Here is a 14,854-nt window from a genome sequence, read left to right as displayed (position 1 = left end):
AGTTACACAATCATTCTGCGACTTTTTTACTTTGTATTTTACCATTTAGCATTAAAAACCTCTGCCAGGGCAGTGGACAGCATGCTGTAGTGCTTGTTTAACAGTCTTGTGTCTCAGCATGTCTTCCCAGCTGGACTCAGTGAGGTTAAAATCCACCTGTAAAATTACATCCTGTTGATATAAAGTCAGTGCAGGAGCAATAACAAGTCTCCCTGAATGTGTTTCTACATGAAAATTAATCTCTAACCTCACTGATTCTCACTGATGTCACACTGTCCGTTTACGTCACCGTATTGGATGGCAAAAAGCTACCTGGGACCCGCCATAGTGATGGTATAGTGTAGAGATCAAGCTAGCGGACTTAACACTTTCCAAACCAGTTCAGCACTTATGTGGTCTTTTACCCAGGACACAGTTACCCTTAATAACATGTCTGTTAACAACAGATTAACGTTAAGTGTCTGGTCCCGGGGCAAAATAATGTTAAACCACTGCAGTATGCTGCATTTTAGTAACGCATCATCTTTACTATTCCATACATAAATACATAAAAAATCAGAGCAGCCCACCATAAATAGACTTGGAAAGCATACGAAAGAAAATTTTCTATAAACTTCCCACTGACAAAGTGCTGCTACACAGCTGAGAGTCTCGGACAGTTTCCAGTTATCTGGTTTGACGGCAGCAACACATTCAGCCGTCCTTTAGGGTCAGCAGGCAGTTTGGAAAATAAAATCCCATCTTTGGAATGTGTAGTGGAATTTATTTATCAAAGATCACACACTAAGTGAGAATCAAACAAAGTATTTAATTAAGAGCTGATCAGCAATGAGAGTCACATAGTCAAAGAAGCTTTGGCTGCACGAGTCTGGGGAGGTACATGTGTGCTTGGTTAATATAGCCAGAGCATGAGCTGATAACATCGAGGTCGAAGGTCATTGTAGTAAACCCCTCATGGCCTGGTACAAGGAAGAAAAAAAAAGGGGGAAGGGGAGCTCACTAAATCCTTATCTGGGTACACAGTCATTCTCCTCCCTGAGTAAAACAAAAGCCAAGCTTTAACAATGCAAAGTGTAGTCTACAGAATATAAGGGTTATGTGTAAATTTTCCATTACAAATGTCAACTGGAAGATCCAAACGCACAACACGGATGCACCATTAGTGTTGAGCTGAAAAAGTAGCTGTAGCAGCTGAACCGGTAGCAGTACGCCTGCTTTGTTCATATTTTTGCCACCTAAGACCATTGCTGACGTGCAGGTCATGTGATGAAAGCTGAGACTTTTCTATATTATGATACTGTACAGAAGTTTAGCTGTCATAAATATAAATATATATATATTCAGCGGCCTTCGAGTTTAAACCCTTCTTGTCTTACCACAGCATTATTTCCATACACCATAACTGTTTGGAGAGGAAAAGTTTCCGTCCTCCTTTCCTACATTTTCACCAGCCATGTTTAAAAGTGCTTCTGCTGATCTGTTGTTTCTTCCTTCATTAGATGGGCCACCTGACCCTTGAGGACTACCAGATCTGGAGTGTGAAGAGCGCCTTAGCCAATGAATTCTTAAACCTGCTCTTCCAGGTTAGTACACCTACAGGCTGTAGTTAAATGACCTGTGTTGACACTGAGAACAGTTTTCATACATCATCACTTGAATGTGTTTTTAACTTGGTCCAGGTTTGCCACATAGTCCTCGGGCTCAGGCCTGCCACTCCCGGAGAGGAAGGGCAAATCATCAGGTACCTGCGCTGTTTACCTGTCTTTTCATCATATATGAGCTGGGCTTTAAGCTAATGATTATTTCTCCTTGGATGCTTGACTTTGTTTGTGTGTGTGTGTGTGTGTGTGTGTGTGTGTGTGTGTGTGTGTGTGTGTGTGTGTGTGTGTGTGTGTGTGTGTGTGTGTGTGTGTGTGTGTGTGTGTGTGTGTGTGCAGGGGTTGGTTAGAGAGGGAGAGCAGACATGGGCTGCAGCAAGGCCAGAACTGGTTCCTCATCTCCATGCTGTGGTGGCAGCAATGGAAAGACTATGTCAAATATGTAAGTACAATCCCAAGAAATGGTTGAAATACTGATGTAAATGCATTTTAACCATTTTAAACCTGCAGTGTCTTTAACGTTATCTCTGCTAGCTGAAGATCTGTTTCTTTTATCTTTAGTTAGCTTAATCGTTGCAAGTTTCCTTTTCCTTCATAAACACACAAAACTCTGCAAGAATAAGCAGTTACCTTTTATTTCATACCAAATGAACACGTTAAATTGTGTTTAAGGAATGTGCAGTGGTGCAGACTTCAGCTACGTCTCACATGCTTTTAAACAGTTTTGTTCGCTAGGCTGCACTCATTATTTTGGTTAAATTCCCGGAGGATTTCAGTTTAGACAGCTGATCAGAAGCCAGATTAAGGCTCTACCGCTGCATTTACCTGTTTGTTAATATTAATGCTGCAGTTTGTTTCCAGATCTGAGCTTGTCAGATCACTGAGGTGCTTTACATGCACACTAAAAATCAAATTTCAGTACTTAGATTTCAGTACCCTCAAGAAAAGCACAAACCGAGTAAAGCTTTCACACGTTGACTGTTTAGCTACCTGTTTGGTCCCACATTAGCAGCTGATGCTAAGACCGTGGGCACCGCCATGTTTAGCAAAGACTGGATGTTAGGGAAAGAACAGGAAGTTCCATCACTACGTATGTACTTTGGAAGAAATCTGAAAAGTTTTTAGAAAGTTGGATTTCACAAGTGGATGTAGCTGCATCAGATCTGATTATTCCAATAATCTGATTACTTCCCGTCAGCTGATACTGATGGTAAAGTGAACAGGCTCAGTGTTATGTAACAACACCATTTACACATGGCAACAACCCCCAGATTGATGTGTGAAAAGGGCTTTATAGAGTGCTTGATCTGTCTGTGTTACTGTCTGTCCGACGGTACAGTAACTGTCCTAAAAGCCAACACCACGTTAACCTCAGCTATCACTTTAAACAATGACAGGGCAGTCCCTGTTGTCTTCCTGTTCAGGAGCATAAGGGCATCGTGGTGGAACAGCCGTCCATCCTGAGCTCCTTCAGGACCCCGATGGCCACGGCCACCGTGGAGCCCGCACCACCTGACAGACTTGGAGGATTGGGTACCGCAGGCCCCATCAGCCCTTCTGAGGAGAGGTCACCCGATGCTGTGTCCAGCGCCTCAGAGGCTACAGAAACTGGTCAGTCACTCTGGTTTGAAGGGAACCCTGTTAGCACGAACTGCTCACTTCAGGTAGCATCAACTTTGCAGTATTAACATGGTACTAAATTGTGATATTAAACATTTTTAGATTAAGTGAAAAGTCCCAATGGGAAAAATAATGACTAGGTATAAATGGTAATGGTGTAATGGATTCATTAAAACAACTACAAATAATCCTTTTGCTGCCAGAGAAGGAATGAAATGATTTCAGACGAATAAAGAAAAGGCCAAGAACAAAATCCTCATGAATACAGCAGGGCCAAGAGTTAATTAATTTTCACAAAGTCTCTGCTTCACTATTTCTGATGGCAGTTTGCATAAACTCCAGAACGTTATGAGGAGTCATCAGACAACCCCCCCCTCCAAAATAAATAAAAATGAAATAATGATAATAAAAACAGCTCCGCTGCATTCTAGCCCTGCAACAGAAGGACAAGCTGACATCATTTCAGTGATTCTCCTGGTAACACAGGTGTGATGAGCACAAGGCTGCAGATCAGTCTGCCTTAGTGAATGAGTTAGAATAACAGACTGGATGCTTGAAACGCAGGGTGGTCTGTCTGTCTGTCTGTCTGTCTGTCTGTCTGTCTTATATCTCATATCTCATATATATAGATTGGTGACGAGCAGTCCTTCTCCAGCATGATGGAGCATCTTGCCATGAGGAAAAATGAAAACTAAATGGCTCAGGGATCAAAACATAAATATTTTGATGGCCAGGAAACCTCCCAGACCTTAATCCCGTTGAGGGGTTGAGGGTCAACACTGCAAATATTGACTTGTTGCATTAACTTAATTCATTTCTCAATAAAAGCCTTTGATACTTGTGAAACGCTTGTAATTGTATTTCAGTATATCGTAGAAATATCTGACAAAAAGATCTAAAACACACTGAAGCAGTGGATTTTGTGGAAATGAATTTTTACACAGCTGTATAAAAGATGTAGAGCACATTATCTGCGTCCTGTCAAGTATATAGTAGCTTTTCCATGAATACCTCTCTCCTTTAACATCAAATGATAGAAAAAGTTAGAGTCTGACTTTCATGGCATACCTCCCCGGACCATCAGAACCTATAATTGTAAACAACCACATGTTCAACGGAGAGCTGAATCTTACTTTTTGGATCATTTGTAATTAAAGGAGAAAGGTATTTATGACAAAGCTACTATATTTGATAAAGATTTGGTGAAATGCACAAGACAGGTGGGAAGTCAGAAACATTATGTAGGAAGTTTCCCTGGGAGTGGTGGTTATAGAGACGGCTTTGGACTGGGTAGACCCAGGTTTAAGCCACTGTCTGATTGATGATGGCAGTAATTATTGACCAGATCCTACAAAGATCTTTTAATTCTACATTAAATGTTTTACATATATAACCTGATCTTGTTTTTCTATTTTACTGATGACTAAAGTTAAAAAGTGACCATGTGACTATATTAATAATATTCTGACCACATAATAACTACAGTACATTTTAGTTAATGGGATACTTTTCTCAGTTAGGTGGAAGTGAACTCCAGTAACCTAGTAACCATTAAGCTGAATAAACATCTTTTCATGAAATTAAATTCAATGAAAGATGCTAATATTTTATATTAAAATATTTGGAAAGAAGAAATCTTAGTGGACTTAAAAAATAAGATAGTAAGTAAATAATATCTTTATATGACCAATGCATTTGGTCTGTCTAAAAAACTTGGATTTTTTTTTTCATAAGTATACTGTACGGTGCAACCTGTAGCATATCATGTTTTACTTTGGCAATATTAAGGTCTTTATTTATTTTAAAGACAATGAAAATACTGTTTTTATCTGATTTGAATAGATTTTAATATGATCTGAATACATGATGTGAGCAGCGTGAAGGGGAATTTATCTGGAGGAACATTGTTTTGGAAATCCTGTTCCCACCTGTCGGACATTCTTTGGGACGAGACTTAAATAAGCTGGACAGTTATCCTGGTCTGGGGGCAGACTTGCTGTCCAGCACTAGTTACCATGGTAACCCAGCTGGGCTTCGTTTAAGTCACGATGATGGACAGAACTTTCACTTTGAGCCAGACTTATCCAGGCTTTGCCCTAACCCTGTTTCATGGAATACCGCCTGCTCCATTTAGAGCGAAAATCTATTTTAATCTCTAAATTTAATTTATAGAACTTCCTTTGGCTTTAACAGAAGTAAGCATTTATTTTCTCTTGCTAGTCAATGTTATAAACCGACTGGAAGTAACTTTAATGCAGCATCTCCACCAGACATCATAGACTGAACGAGGTTCTTTTAGTGTTTTCTGACTGCATGTTTTCTGTGGTTGCTGTCCCACCAGCTCTGAGTCCCCAGGTAGCTCCCTCAGCCACAGAAAGCTGTTTTGCCCGTCAGCACAATGTATCGGACAACAACAATCAGTGTTTTTCTGGAGCCAATGGCCACCTCCCCTCCCAGCTGGCAGCACAAAGGCCTGGAGCCATCGACAACCAACCTCTGGTCAACACCGACCCCATGAAGGCAAGAAGTGCAGCTAAACAAGTGTCATGAGTCTGTTTATGAGCAGAAATATGCCAGATGAATTGAATTGGTTGTTTATTTGAGGGCTCGTAAAGAAACAGGCTTTCCAGCTTTTTTGTAGGTTATTGTTGCATCTGTCTTCGACGTGGCTTAAAGACAAGCGACATGATGAAGCAGTTTATGGATTTGTTTTTCCCCCACTATTGAGCTGCTTTAGATCTCAGCATTAGTTAAAGAAGCCGTCCAACATTTTTGGCAGAGCCTGTCTTAACACGCCCACCTCTGCAGCTTATCCGCTAGCTAAGCCCGCCATGTCCTGACTCCAGCTTTATGCTGCGAGCATTACTGCTGATGATCTCATCTCACTGTCAGAGAACAACTCGATGTAAAACCTCCGTGTACAAGAAAGTCAGAATTGAGTAAAATGTCATTAAAAACAGAACACATATTTCTAAATCTCATCAACTCATATTTTCTTCCCAGTAGAAGATAAAAACATGTCAGAGGATGAAACTGAGACGTTTCACCATGAGATGAAAATATGAGCTGATAGTGAATCTGATGCAGCAACACGTCTGGAAAAAGTTGGAACAGGAGCAACAAAACACCTGAAGGAGCATTTGACAACTAACCAGGTTACCTGGCAACAGGTCAGTAACATGACTGGGTATAAAAGGAGCATTTCAGAGAGGCAGAGTCTCTCAGATGGAAAGCTGGACAGAGGTTCACCAATCTGAGACAAACTGGATCTAAAACTGTGGAACAACTTCAGAAAATGTTCCTTGATGTAAAATTGTGAAGAGTTTGAATATCTGCGCCCACATGCAGTGTAGAATATCATCAGAAGATTCATAGAATCAGGAGGAATCTCTGTGTGTTGGGACAAGGCTGGATGCTGGTGATCTTCTGCATTAAAAGCAGACATGATTCTCTACTGGAAACCACTGCATGGACTCAGGAAGACTTCCAGAAACCACTGTCTGTGAACACAGTTCACCCTGAAACCCACAAATGCAGGTTAAAGCTCCATCATGCAGAGAAGAAGCCAGATGTGAACAGGATCCAGAACCAGCTTCTTCCGTCTTCTCTGGACCAAAACTCATTTAAAGTGGTCTGAGGCAAAGTGGAAACCTGGATGAAGATGTGAACTAGTTTGTGGAAAGCATGGACGGCGTGTCCTGCAGACTAAAGAGGAGAGGGAGCATCCAGCTTGTTATCAGTGGACAGGTGAAAAGCTGCATCTCTGATGGGATGGGGCTGCATTAGTGCCTATGGCGTGGGCAGCTTCCACATCTGTGAAGCTCCATCAATGCTGAAAAGTACATGGAGGTTTTAGAGCAACATCTGCTCCCATCCAGACAACGTCTCTTTCAGGGAAGGCCTTGCAGATTTCAGCAAGACGATGCTGAACCACATCCTGCATCCATCACAGCAGCATGGCTTCACAGGAGAAGAGTCCGGCTGCTGAACTGGCCTGCCTGCAGTCCAGACCTTTCACCAGTACACAACATCTGGAGCATCATGGAAGCAGAAATCCAGCAACCAAGGTCCAGGACTGTAGAGCAGCTAGAATCCTGCATCAGACCAGAATGGGACAACATTTCTCTCCTAAAACTCCAGCAGCTGGTCTCCTCACTTCCCAGATGTTTCCAGACATGTTAGAAAAAGAGATGCTACACCATGCTGAACACCACCCTGGAACTACTTTTTACACCATGCTGAACATCACCCTGGAACTACTTTTTACACCATGCTGAACACCACCCTGGAACTACTTTTTACACCATGCTGAACATCACCCTGGAACTACTTTTTACACCATGCTGAACATCACCCTGGAACTACTTTTTACACCATGCTGAACATCACCCTGGAACTCTTTTCTACACCATGCTGAACACCACCCTGGAACCACTTTTTACACCGTGCCGAACATCACCCTGGAACTACTTTTTACACCGTGCCGAACGTCACCCTGGAACTACTTTTTACACCATGCCAAACATCACCCTGGAACTACTTTTTACACCGTGCTGAACATCCCCCTGGAACTACTTTTTACACCGTGCCGAACATCACCCTGGAACTACTTTTACACCATGCTGAACATCACCCTGGAACTACTTTTTACACCATGCTGAACATCACCCTGGAACTACTTTTTACACCATGCTGAACATCCCCCTGGAACTACTTTTTACACCGTGCTGAACATCACCCTGGAATTACTTTTACACCGTGCTGAACATCACCCTGGAACTACTTTTTACACCGTGCTGAACATCACCCTGGAATTACTTTTACACCGTGCTGAACATCACCCTGGAACTACTTTTTACACCGTGCTGAACATCACCCTGGAACTACTTTTTACATCATGCTGAACATCCCCCTGGAATTACTTTTACATCGTGCTGAACATCACCCTGGAACTACTTTTTACACCGTGCTGAACATCACCCTGGAACTACTTTTTACATCATGCTGAACATCACCCTGGAACTACTTTTTACACCGTGCTGAACATCACCCTGGAATTACTTTTACACCGTGCTGAACATCACCCTGGAACTACTTTTTACACCGTGCTGAACATCACCCTGGAATTACTTTTACACCGTGCTGAACATCACCCTGGAACTACTTTTTACATCGTGCTGAACATCACCCTGAAACTACTTTTTACACCGTGCTGAACATCCCCCTGGAACTACTTTTTACACCGTGCTGAACATCACCCTGGAACTACTTTTTACACCGTGCTGAACATCACCCTGGAACTACTTTTTACACCGTGCTGAACATCACCCTGGAACTACTTTTTACACCGTGCTGAACATCACCCTGGAACTACTTTTTACACCATGCCGCACATCACCCTGGAACTACTTTTTCCAGACGTGTTGCTGCATCAGATTCATTATCAGCTCATATTTTACATCACATGGTGAAATGTCTCAGTTTTATCATCTGGACTGTTGTTTATCTTCTACTGGGAATTAAATATGGCTTCATGGGATTTCGGAATCATTGTATTTTATTTATATTTTTACATTTTACACAGAGCCATCTTTTTAAAAATTTAACTTTATTAACAATAATTAGACTTTGGTAGTTACAGTAATGTGCTATAAAAAGAGTTTATGTCAAGATTCTGAGCAGCTTCGGTAAGCACCATGTCAGTGGATAAATTTGAGCATTTTTATAATCAAAATTGTAGTTTACTGTTTAGTGGGTTATATTCGGTGTGTTTTATGGTTGCATTTAGCTGCAGTTGAGTAACAAAAAAAAGGGTTTGTCGTTATTTTTTCCACCAATGTCTACTTCTGTTTCACATCAGTAAACCCAACCACACAGCCTGGTGGTTGATGACGTGGCATGAAGTGCAGAAGTAGAAACTACTGAGCCTCAGTCTGGAAACAATCCTCCTAGTTCACTCTGTATTTAAAAGCAGGTGATATCCAGGGCTTTCTTTGTCCTCGTAGCGTTTGTTTTCCTTGAAGATATAAAATAAGAGTGCAGAAGAGATGACCACAGACAGTCTTCTGTTGGCCAAAGCTTTCAGAGACCAGATGGTGCTTCCGTTTAGTCTGGTCTTATCTCCACTGTTAGCTGGAATGATAGAAGCCTGTCAGCTTGTGCATAGCATTCGGATTCTGTCTCTGACTATTATGTGTAATTCAAGGCAACAGAATGGTGTCTTTTGTGTACTTATTTAAGTGCTGATGTTTGTGTTGTCCACACAGGCCCCTACATTAACCATGGAGGGTGGAAGGCTGAAGCGTTCTCTGCAGCTGGTGCCTGGTAGAGACTTTGAGACGGTGCCAGAGCCAGTGTGGCGGGCACTGTACCACTGGTACGGCGCTAACGTCAGCCTGCCACGACCGGTGAGTGAATGGAGCACGCCCACTCAGCGGATAATTAACGTTGATGCTGCAGCAAGGCAGGAGACAACGTTTAGCCCACCGTGAAGGCCGGAGACCAGCTGATTAAAAGCTTAACAGCAGCGGCAGCTTGGCCACAATTTCATAATGAATCTGATCAAAGTTTGGACATAAAACTCAGAATTAATTATTTTTTTTAGGTTTTTCTTGGGGAAGAAACTGACCCACCCAAAGAAAATCTCTGCTGACTGAGGAATTTTACCAGTTAACATTAAAAATGAGAGTAGATCTAAATGTGGATCTAAAGGAATGTGTAGTAAATACGGTTCCTCATACTTGTACCAGTGCTTATCTGAAAGGAGCTGGTTCCACCCATGTAAACAGAAGCTGCCAGTCAGACCTGCAGATGATAAGAAAACAACTTCAGTGTGACGTGTAATGATGATCCTGTTACAAGAATTTCTTTTAGTTCTGGGAAATGGTTTTAGATCTGATGTTCACTAGTTTCTGTTGGTTCCTCAGTAAGACTGCCCAAAGTCACGTCTCATTTCATGTTTTCACTCACATTTAGCAATCACTGTTTGATTTGGGTTCATGAACTCATCGCGTAGAAGTAGAATAGAAAAAATAAAATCATTCAGAGGAATTATTATAAACTTACTTTTCTTTCTAAAGCAGGCATTTTCTCAGATCAATCAGTTTCCGTATCTCTTAGCATCCAGTAGAAACAGATTTTCCAGAAGAGTGATTATCATCAAATCTTCATTCTCTCCTGCAGGTAATCCTGCAAAGCAAGACAGGCCAAGCCGAGCTGGAGCTCTTCCCCCGCTACCTCCTCTTCCTCCGCCAGCAGCCGGCCACACGCTCCCCGCAGTCCAACATCTGGGTCAATATGGGTATGACCAGCCTGCGAATGTTTCCACCGCATTTACCCCCACCGAGAGGTAATGTAAGCCTGCAGCAAGACCAGAGCAAGCCGCCGGCCGTTGCTTCACATTTAACCCTCCTGGAATACACTGATCCAACCCAGGCAGTACTCTGGTGTGGGCCGCTGACCCGTGAAGGGGAATGACTAATCAGAATTTAATAAGCCTTTTTTTCCCCCATCTTCACAGCTTTTGTAGAGGAAATGTTTCTGGTGTTTGTGGATTCCACTGATAGAAACATCAGAAATTTCATTATATGATCATCATGTTGTCCATGTAACTCCAAGAATCACTGTGGAGCTATAAGGACTGAAAGTCAGAGACTTGCTTCTCAAATAATTCACTGCAGAAGTCATTTAATTCAATTCAGCTTTATTTATACAGCACCAGTTCACAACAAAGTCGTGTCAAGGCAGTTTATAGACATAAAAAGGAAAGAGGTGAACCAGCAGATCGACTCTAATCCAGGGATTCCTGCTGAGAAAGAAGAGAAACACAAACACATGACAACAATGTCAGATATTTCTACATGGAGAGAGCAGAGAGGAGCCCAGTGCATCATGGGACGTCCCCCCAACAGAGAGGAGCCCGGTGCTTCATGGGACGTCCCCCCAACAGAGAGGAGCCCAGTGCTTCATGGGACGTCCCCCCAACAGAGAGGAGCCCAGTGCTTCATGGGACGTCCCCCCAACAGAGAGGAGCCCAGTGCTTCATGGGACGTCCCCCAGCAGCCTCGGCCTCTAGCAGCAGGACTACAGGGATGGATACGGGTCACCAAGCCAGACCTGATATAAGATTTAAACACGAGGACAAAATTGTTGGTACTCTTCGTTTAATGAAAGAAAAACTCACAATGGTCACAGAAATAACTTGAATCTGACAAAAGTAATAAATAAAAATTCTATGAAATTTAACTAATGAAAGTCAGACGTTGCTTTTTATTTATTTATAAAAATAAACTCATGAAACAGGCCTGGATAAAAATCATGATACCCTTAACTTAATATTTTGCTGAACAACCTTTTGAGGAAACCACTGCAATCCATCGACTCCTGTAACTGTTAGTGAGACTTCTGCACCTCTCAGCAGGTATTTTGATCCACTCCTCATAAGCAAACTGCTCCAGTTGTCTCAGGTTTGAAGGGAGCCTTTTCCAGACGCCATGTTTCATCTCCTTCCAAAGATGCTCAATACGATTTAGGTCAGGGCTCATAGAAGCGACTTTAGAATAGTCCATGTTTTCCTCTTAGCCATTCTTGGTGTTTTAGCTGTGTTTTGGGTTTTTGTCCTGTTGTAAGACCCATGACCTGCGACTGAGACCAAGCTTTCTGACACTGGCAGCACATTTCTCTCTAGAATCCTTGATAGTCTTGAGATTTCATTGTAGCTGCACAGATTCCAGACACTCTGTACCAGACGCAGCAAAGCAGCCCGAACATAACAGAGCCTCCTCCATGTTCCACAGTAGGGACGGTGTTCTTTTCTTCATATGCTTCATTTTTCCATCTGTAAACATAGAGCTGATGGTAAAAAGTTCCATTTGTGTCTCATCTGTCCATAGGACATTCTCCCAGAAGCTTTGTGGTTTGTCAGCATGTAGTTTGTCTTTTTTATGGTTTGTTTTTAACAATGGTTCCTCCTTGGTCGTCTCCCATTAAGTCCACTTTGGCTCAAACAACGACGGATGGTGCGATCGGACACTGATGTTCCTTCAGCTTGAAGTTCACCTTTAATCTCTTTAGAAGTTTTTCTGGGCTCTTTTGTTACCGTTCGTATTATCCGTCTCTTTGGTTTGTCATCAGTTTTCCTCCTGCGGCCACGTCCAGGGAGGTTGGCTACAGTCCCATGGATCTTACATTTCTGAATAATATGAGCAGCTGTAGACACAGGAACATCAAGCTGCTTGGAGATGGTCTTATAGCCTTTACCTTCAACATGCTGGTCTATAATTTTCTTTCTAATCTCCTGAGACAACTCTTTCCTTTGCTTCCTCTGGTCCATGTTGAGTGTGGTACACACCATGTCACCAAACAGCACAGTGACCACCTGTAGCCTATATATAGACCCACTGACTGGTTACAAGCTTGTACACACCTGTGATGCTAATTAGTGGACACACCTTGGATTAACACGTCCCTTTGGTCACATTATTTTCAGTCTTTTCTAGGGGTACCATCATTTTTGTCCAGGCCTGTTTTATGAGTTTATTTTTAAAATAATTCTGTAGAAACACGGTTGAAAAGCAACGTCTGACTTTCATTGGTTAAATTTCATAGATTTTTTATTTATTATTACTTTTGTCAGATTCAAGTTATTTCTGTGACCATTGTGAGTTTTTCTTTCAATAACTGAAGTGTACCAACAATTTTGTCCACGTGTGTACAGTGTGTGCAGAATTATTAGGCAAGTTGTATTTTTGAGGATTAATTTTATTATAGAACAACAACTATGTTCCCAATGAACACAAAAGACTCATAAATATCAAAGCTGAATATTTTTGGAAGTTGGAGTGGGGCTTTTTTAGTTTTAGTATCTTAGAAGGATATCTGTGTGTGCAGGTGACGATTACTGTGCATAATTATTAGGCAACTTAACAAAAACCAAATATATACCCATTTCACTTATTTATTTTCACCAGGGAAACCAATATAACAACTCAAAATTTACAAATATACATTTCTGGCATTCAAAAACAAAACAAAAACAAATCAGTGACCAATATAACCACCTTTCTTTGCGTGGACACTCAAAAGCCTGCCATCCATAGATTCTGTCAGTGTCTTGATCTGTTCACGATCAACATTGCGTGCAGCAGCAACCACAACCTCCCAGACCCTGTTCAGAGAGGTGTACTGTTTTCCTCCCTGTAGATCTCACATTTGATGAGGGACCACAGGTTCTCTATGGGGTTAAGATCAGGTGAACAAGGAGGCCATGTCATTATTTTTTCTTCTTTTAGACCTTTTCTGGCCAGCCACGCAGTGGAGTACTTGGATGCGTGTGATGGAGCATTGTCCTGCATGAAAATCATGTTTTTCTTGAACGATGCTGACTTCTTCCTGTACCACTGCTTGAAGAAGGTGTCTTCCAGAAACTGGCAGTAGGACTGGGAGTTGAGCTTGACTCCATCCTCAACCCGAAAAGGTCCCACAAGCTCATCTTTGATGATACCAGCCCATACCAGTATCCCACCTCCACCTTGCTGGCGTCTGAGTCGGAGTGGAGCTCTCTGCCCTGTACTGATCCAGCCACGGGCCCATCCATCTGGCCCATCAAGACTCACTCTCATTTCATCAGTCCATAAAACCTTAGAAAAATCAGTCTTATGATATTTCTTGGCCCAGTCTTGACGTTTTATCTTGTGTGTCTTGTTCAGTGGTGGTCGTTTTTCAGCCTTCCTTACCTTGGCCATGTCCCTGAGTATTGCACACCTTGTGCTTCTTGGCACTCCAGTGATGTTGCAGCTCTGAAATATGGCAAAACTGGTGGCCAATGGCATCTTGGCAGCTTCACGCTTGATTTTCCTCAGTTAATGGGCAGTTATTTTGCGTCTTGTTTTTTCAACACGCTTCTTGCGACCCTGTTGACTATTTTGAATGAAACGCTTGATTGTTTGATGATCACGCCTCAAAAGCTTGGCAATTTTAAGAGTGCTGCATCCCTCTGCAAGACATCTCACTATTCTTGACTTTTCAGAGTCCGTCAAATCTCTCTTCTGACCCATTTTGCCAAAGGAATGGAAGTTGCCTAATAATTATGCACACCTGATATAGGGTGTTGATGTCATTAGACCACACCCCTTCTCATTACAGAGATGCACATCACCTGATATGCTTAATTGGTAGTAGGCTTTCAAGCCTGTACCGGTTGGAGTAGAACAACATGCATAAAGAGGATGATGTGGTCAAAATACTCATTTGCCTAATAATTCTGCACACAGTGTATGTGGAAGATGATCTGAAGGTAGAGAAGGGTCTGCTTCCTGAACCAAACTGGGAGCTGGTTCTACAGAGAGGGATCCAGTAACTGAAGGTTCTGCCTCCCGTTCTACTTCTAGAACCTCCAGGAAGCAGCAGTAAAGCAGCAGTCTGACAGTCAAGCTCTGATGGGAAAATCTGGGACTCTGAGATCTTTACGATCCAGTGGATCTGATGACTAAGAGTTTTGTGAGCAGAAGATGATAGTTCTCATCAGAACCCTCGCTGCAGCATCTCAGATCAGATGGAGACTTTTCAGATCAATAATCAGGAATCAGTCGAGTCCAGTCTGGAAGGAACAAATCCATGGACCAGTTTACATCATCCAG

At 42.3% G+C, this 14,854-nt stretch overlaps 1 protein-coding gene across 6 annotated transcripts in view; it reads left to right on the top strand.

The window, feature by feature from the left end:
* The window catches only part of usp32 (ubiquitin specific peptidase 32), an 83,233-nt gene that overhangs the window by 45,397 nt on the left and 22,982 nt on the right, over positions 1-14,854 (top strand). For 2 of the 6 annotated variants that reach the window (XM_041994386.1, XM_041994385.1), the window contains exons 10-16: positions 1,500-1,583; positions 1,680-1,741; positions 1,938-2,040; positions 2,996-3,209; positions 5,560-5,738; positions 9,485-9,625; positions 10,401-10,518. In XM_041994386.1, the coding sequence (XP_041850320.1) occupies positions 1,500-1,583; positions 1,680-1,741; positions 1,938-2,040; positions 2,996-3,209; positions 5,560-5,738; positions 9,485-9,625; positions 10,401-10,518 (901 nt within the window). Of the gene's footprint in view, positions 1-1,499; positions 1,584-1,679; positions 1,742-1,937; positions 2,041-2,995; positions 3,210-5,559; positions 5,739-9,484; positions 9,626-10,400; positions 10,567-14,854 lie in introns of all 6 variants that reach the window. The other 4 variants (XM_041994382.1, XM_041994381.1, XM_041994387.1 and 1 more) reach the window with 3 other exon arrangements.

This window comes from Melanotaenia boesemani, chromosome 9 (assembly GCF_017639745.1).
Source record: "Melanotaenia boesemani isolate fMelBoe1 chromosome 9, fMelBoe1.pri, whole genome shotgun sequence".
NCBI classification, from domain to species: Eukaryota; Metazoa; Chordata; class Actinopteri; order Atheriniformes; family Melanotaeniidae; genus Melanotaenia; species Melanotaenia boesemani.
The sequence above is the reverse complement of the archived record's forward strand: the minus strand, read 5'-3'. Positions and strand labels throughout refer to the sequence as shown.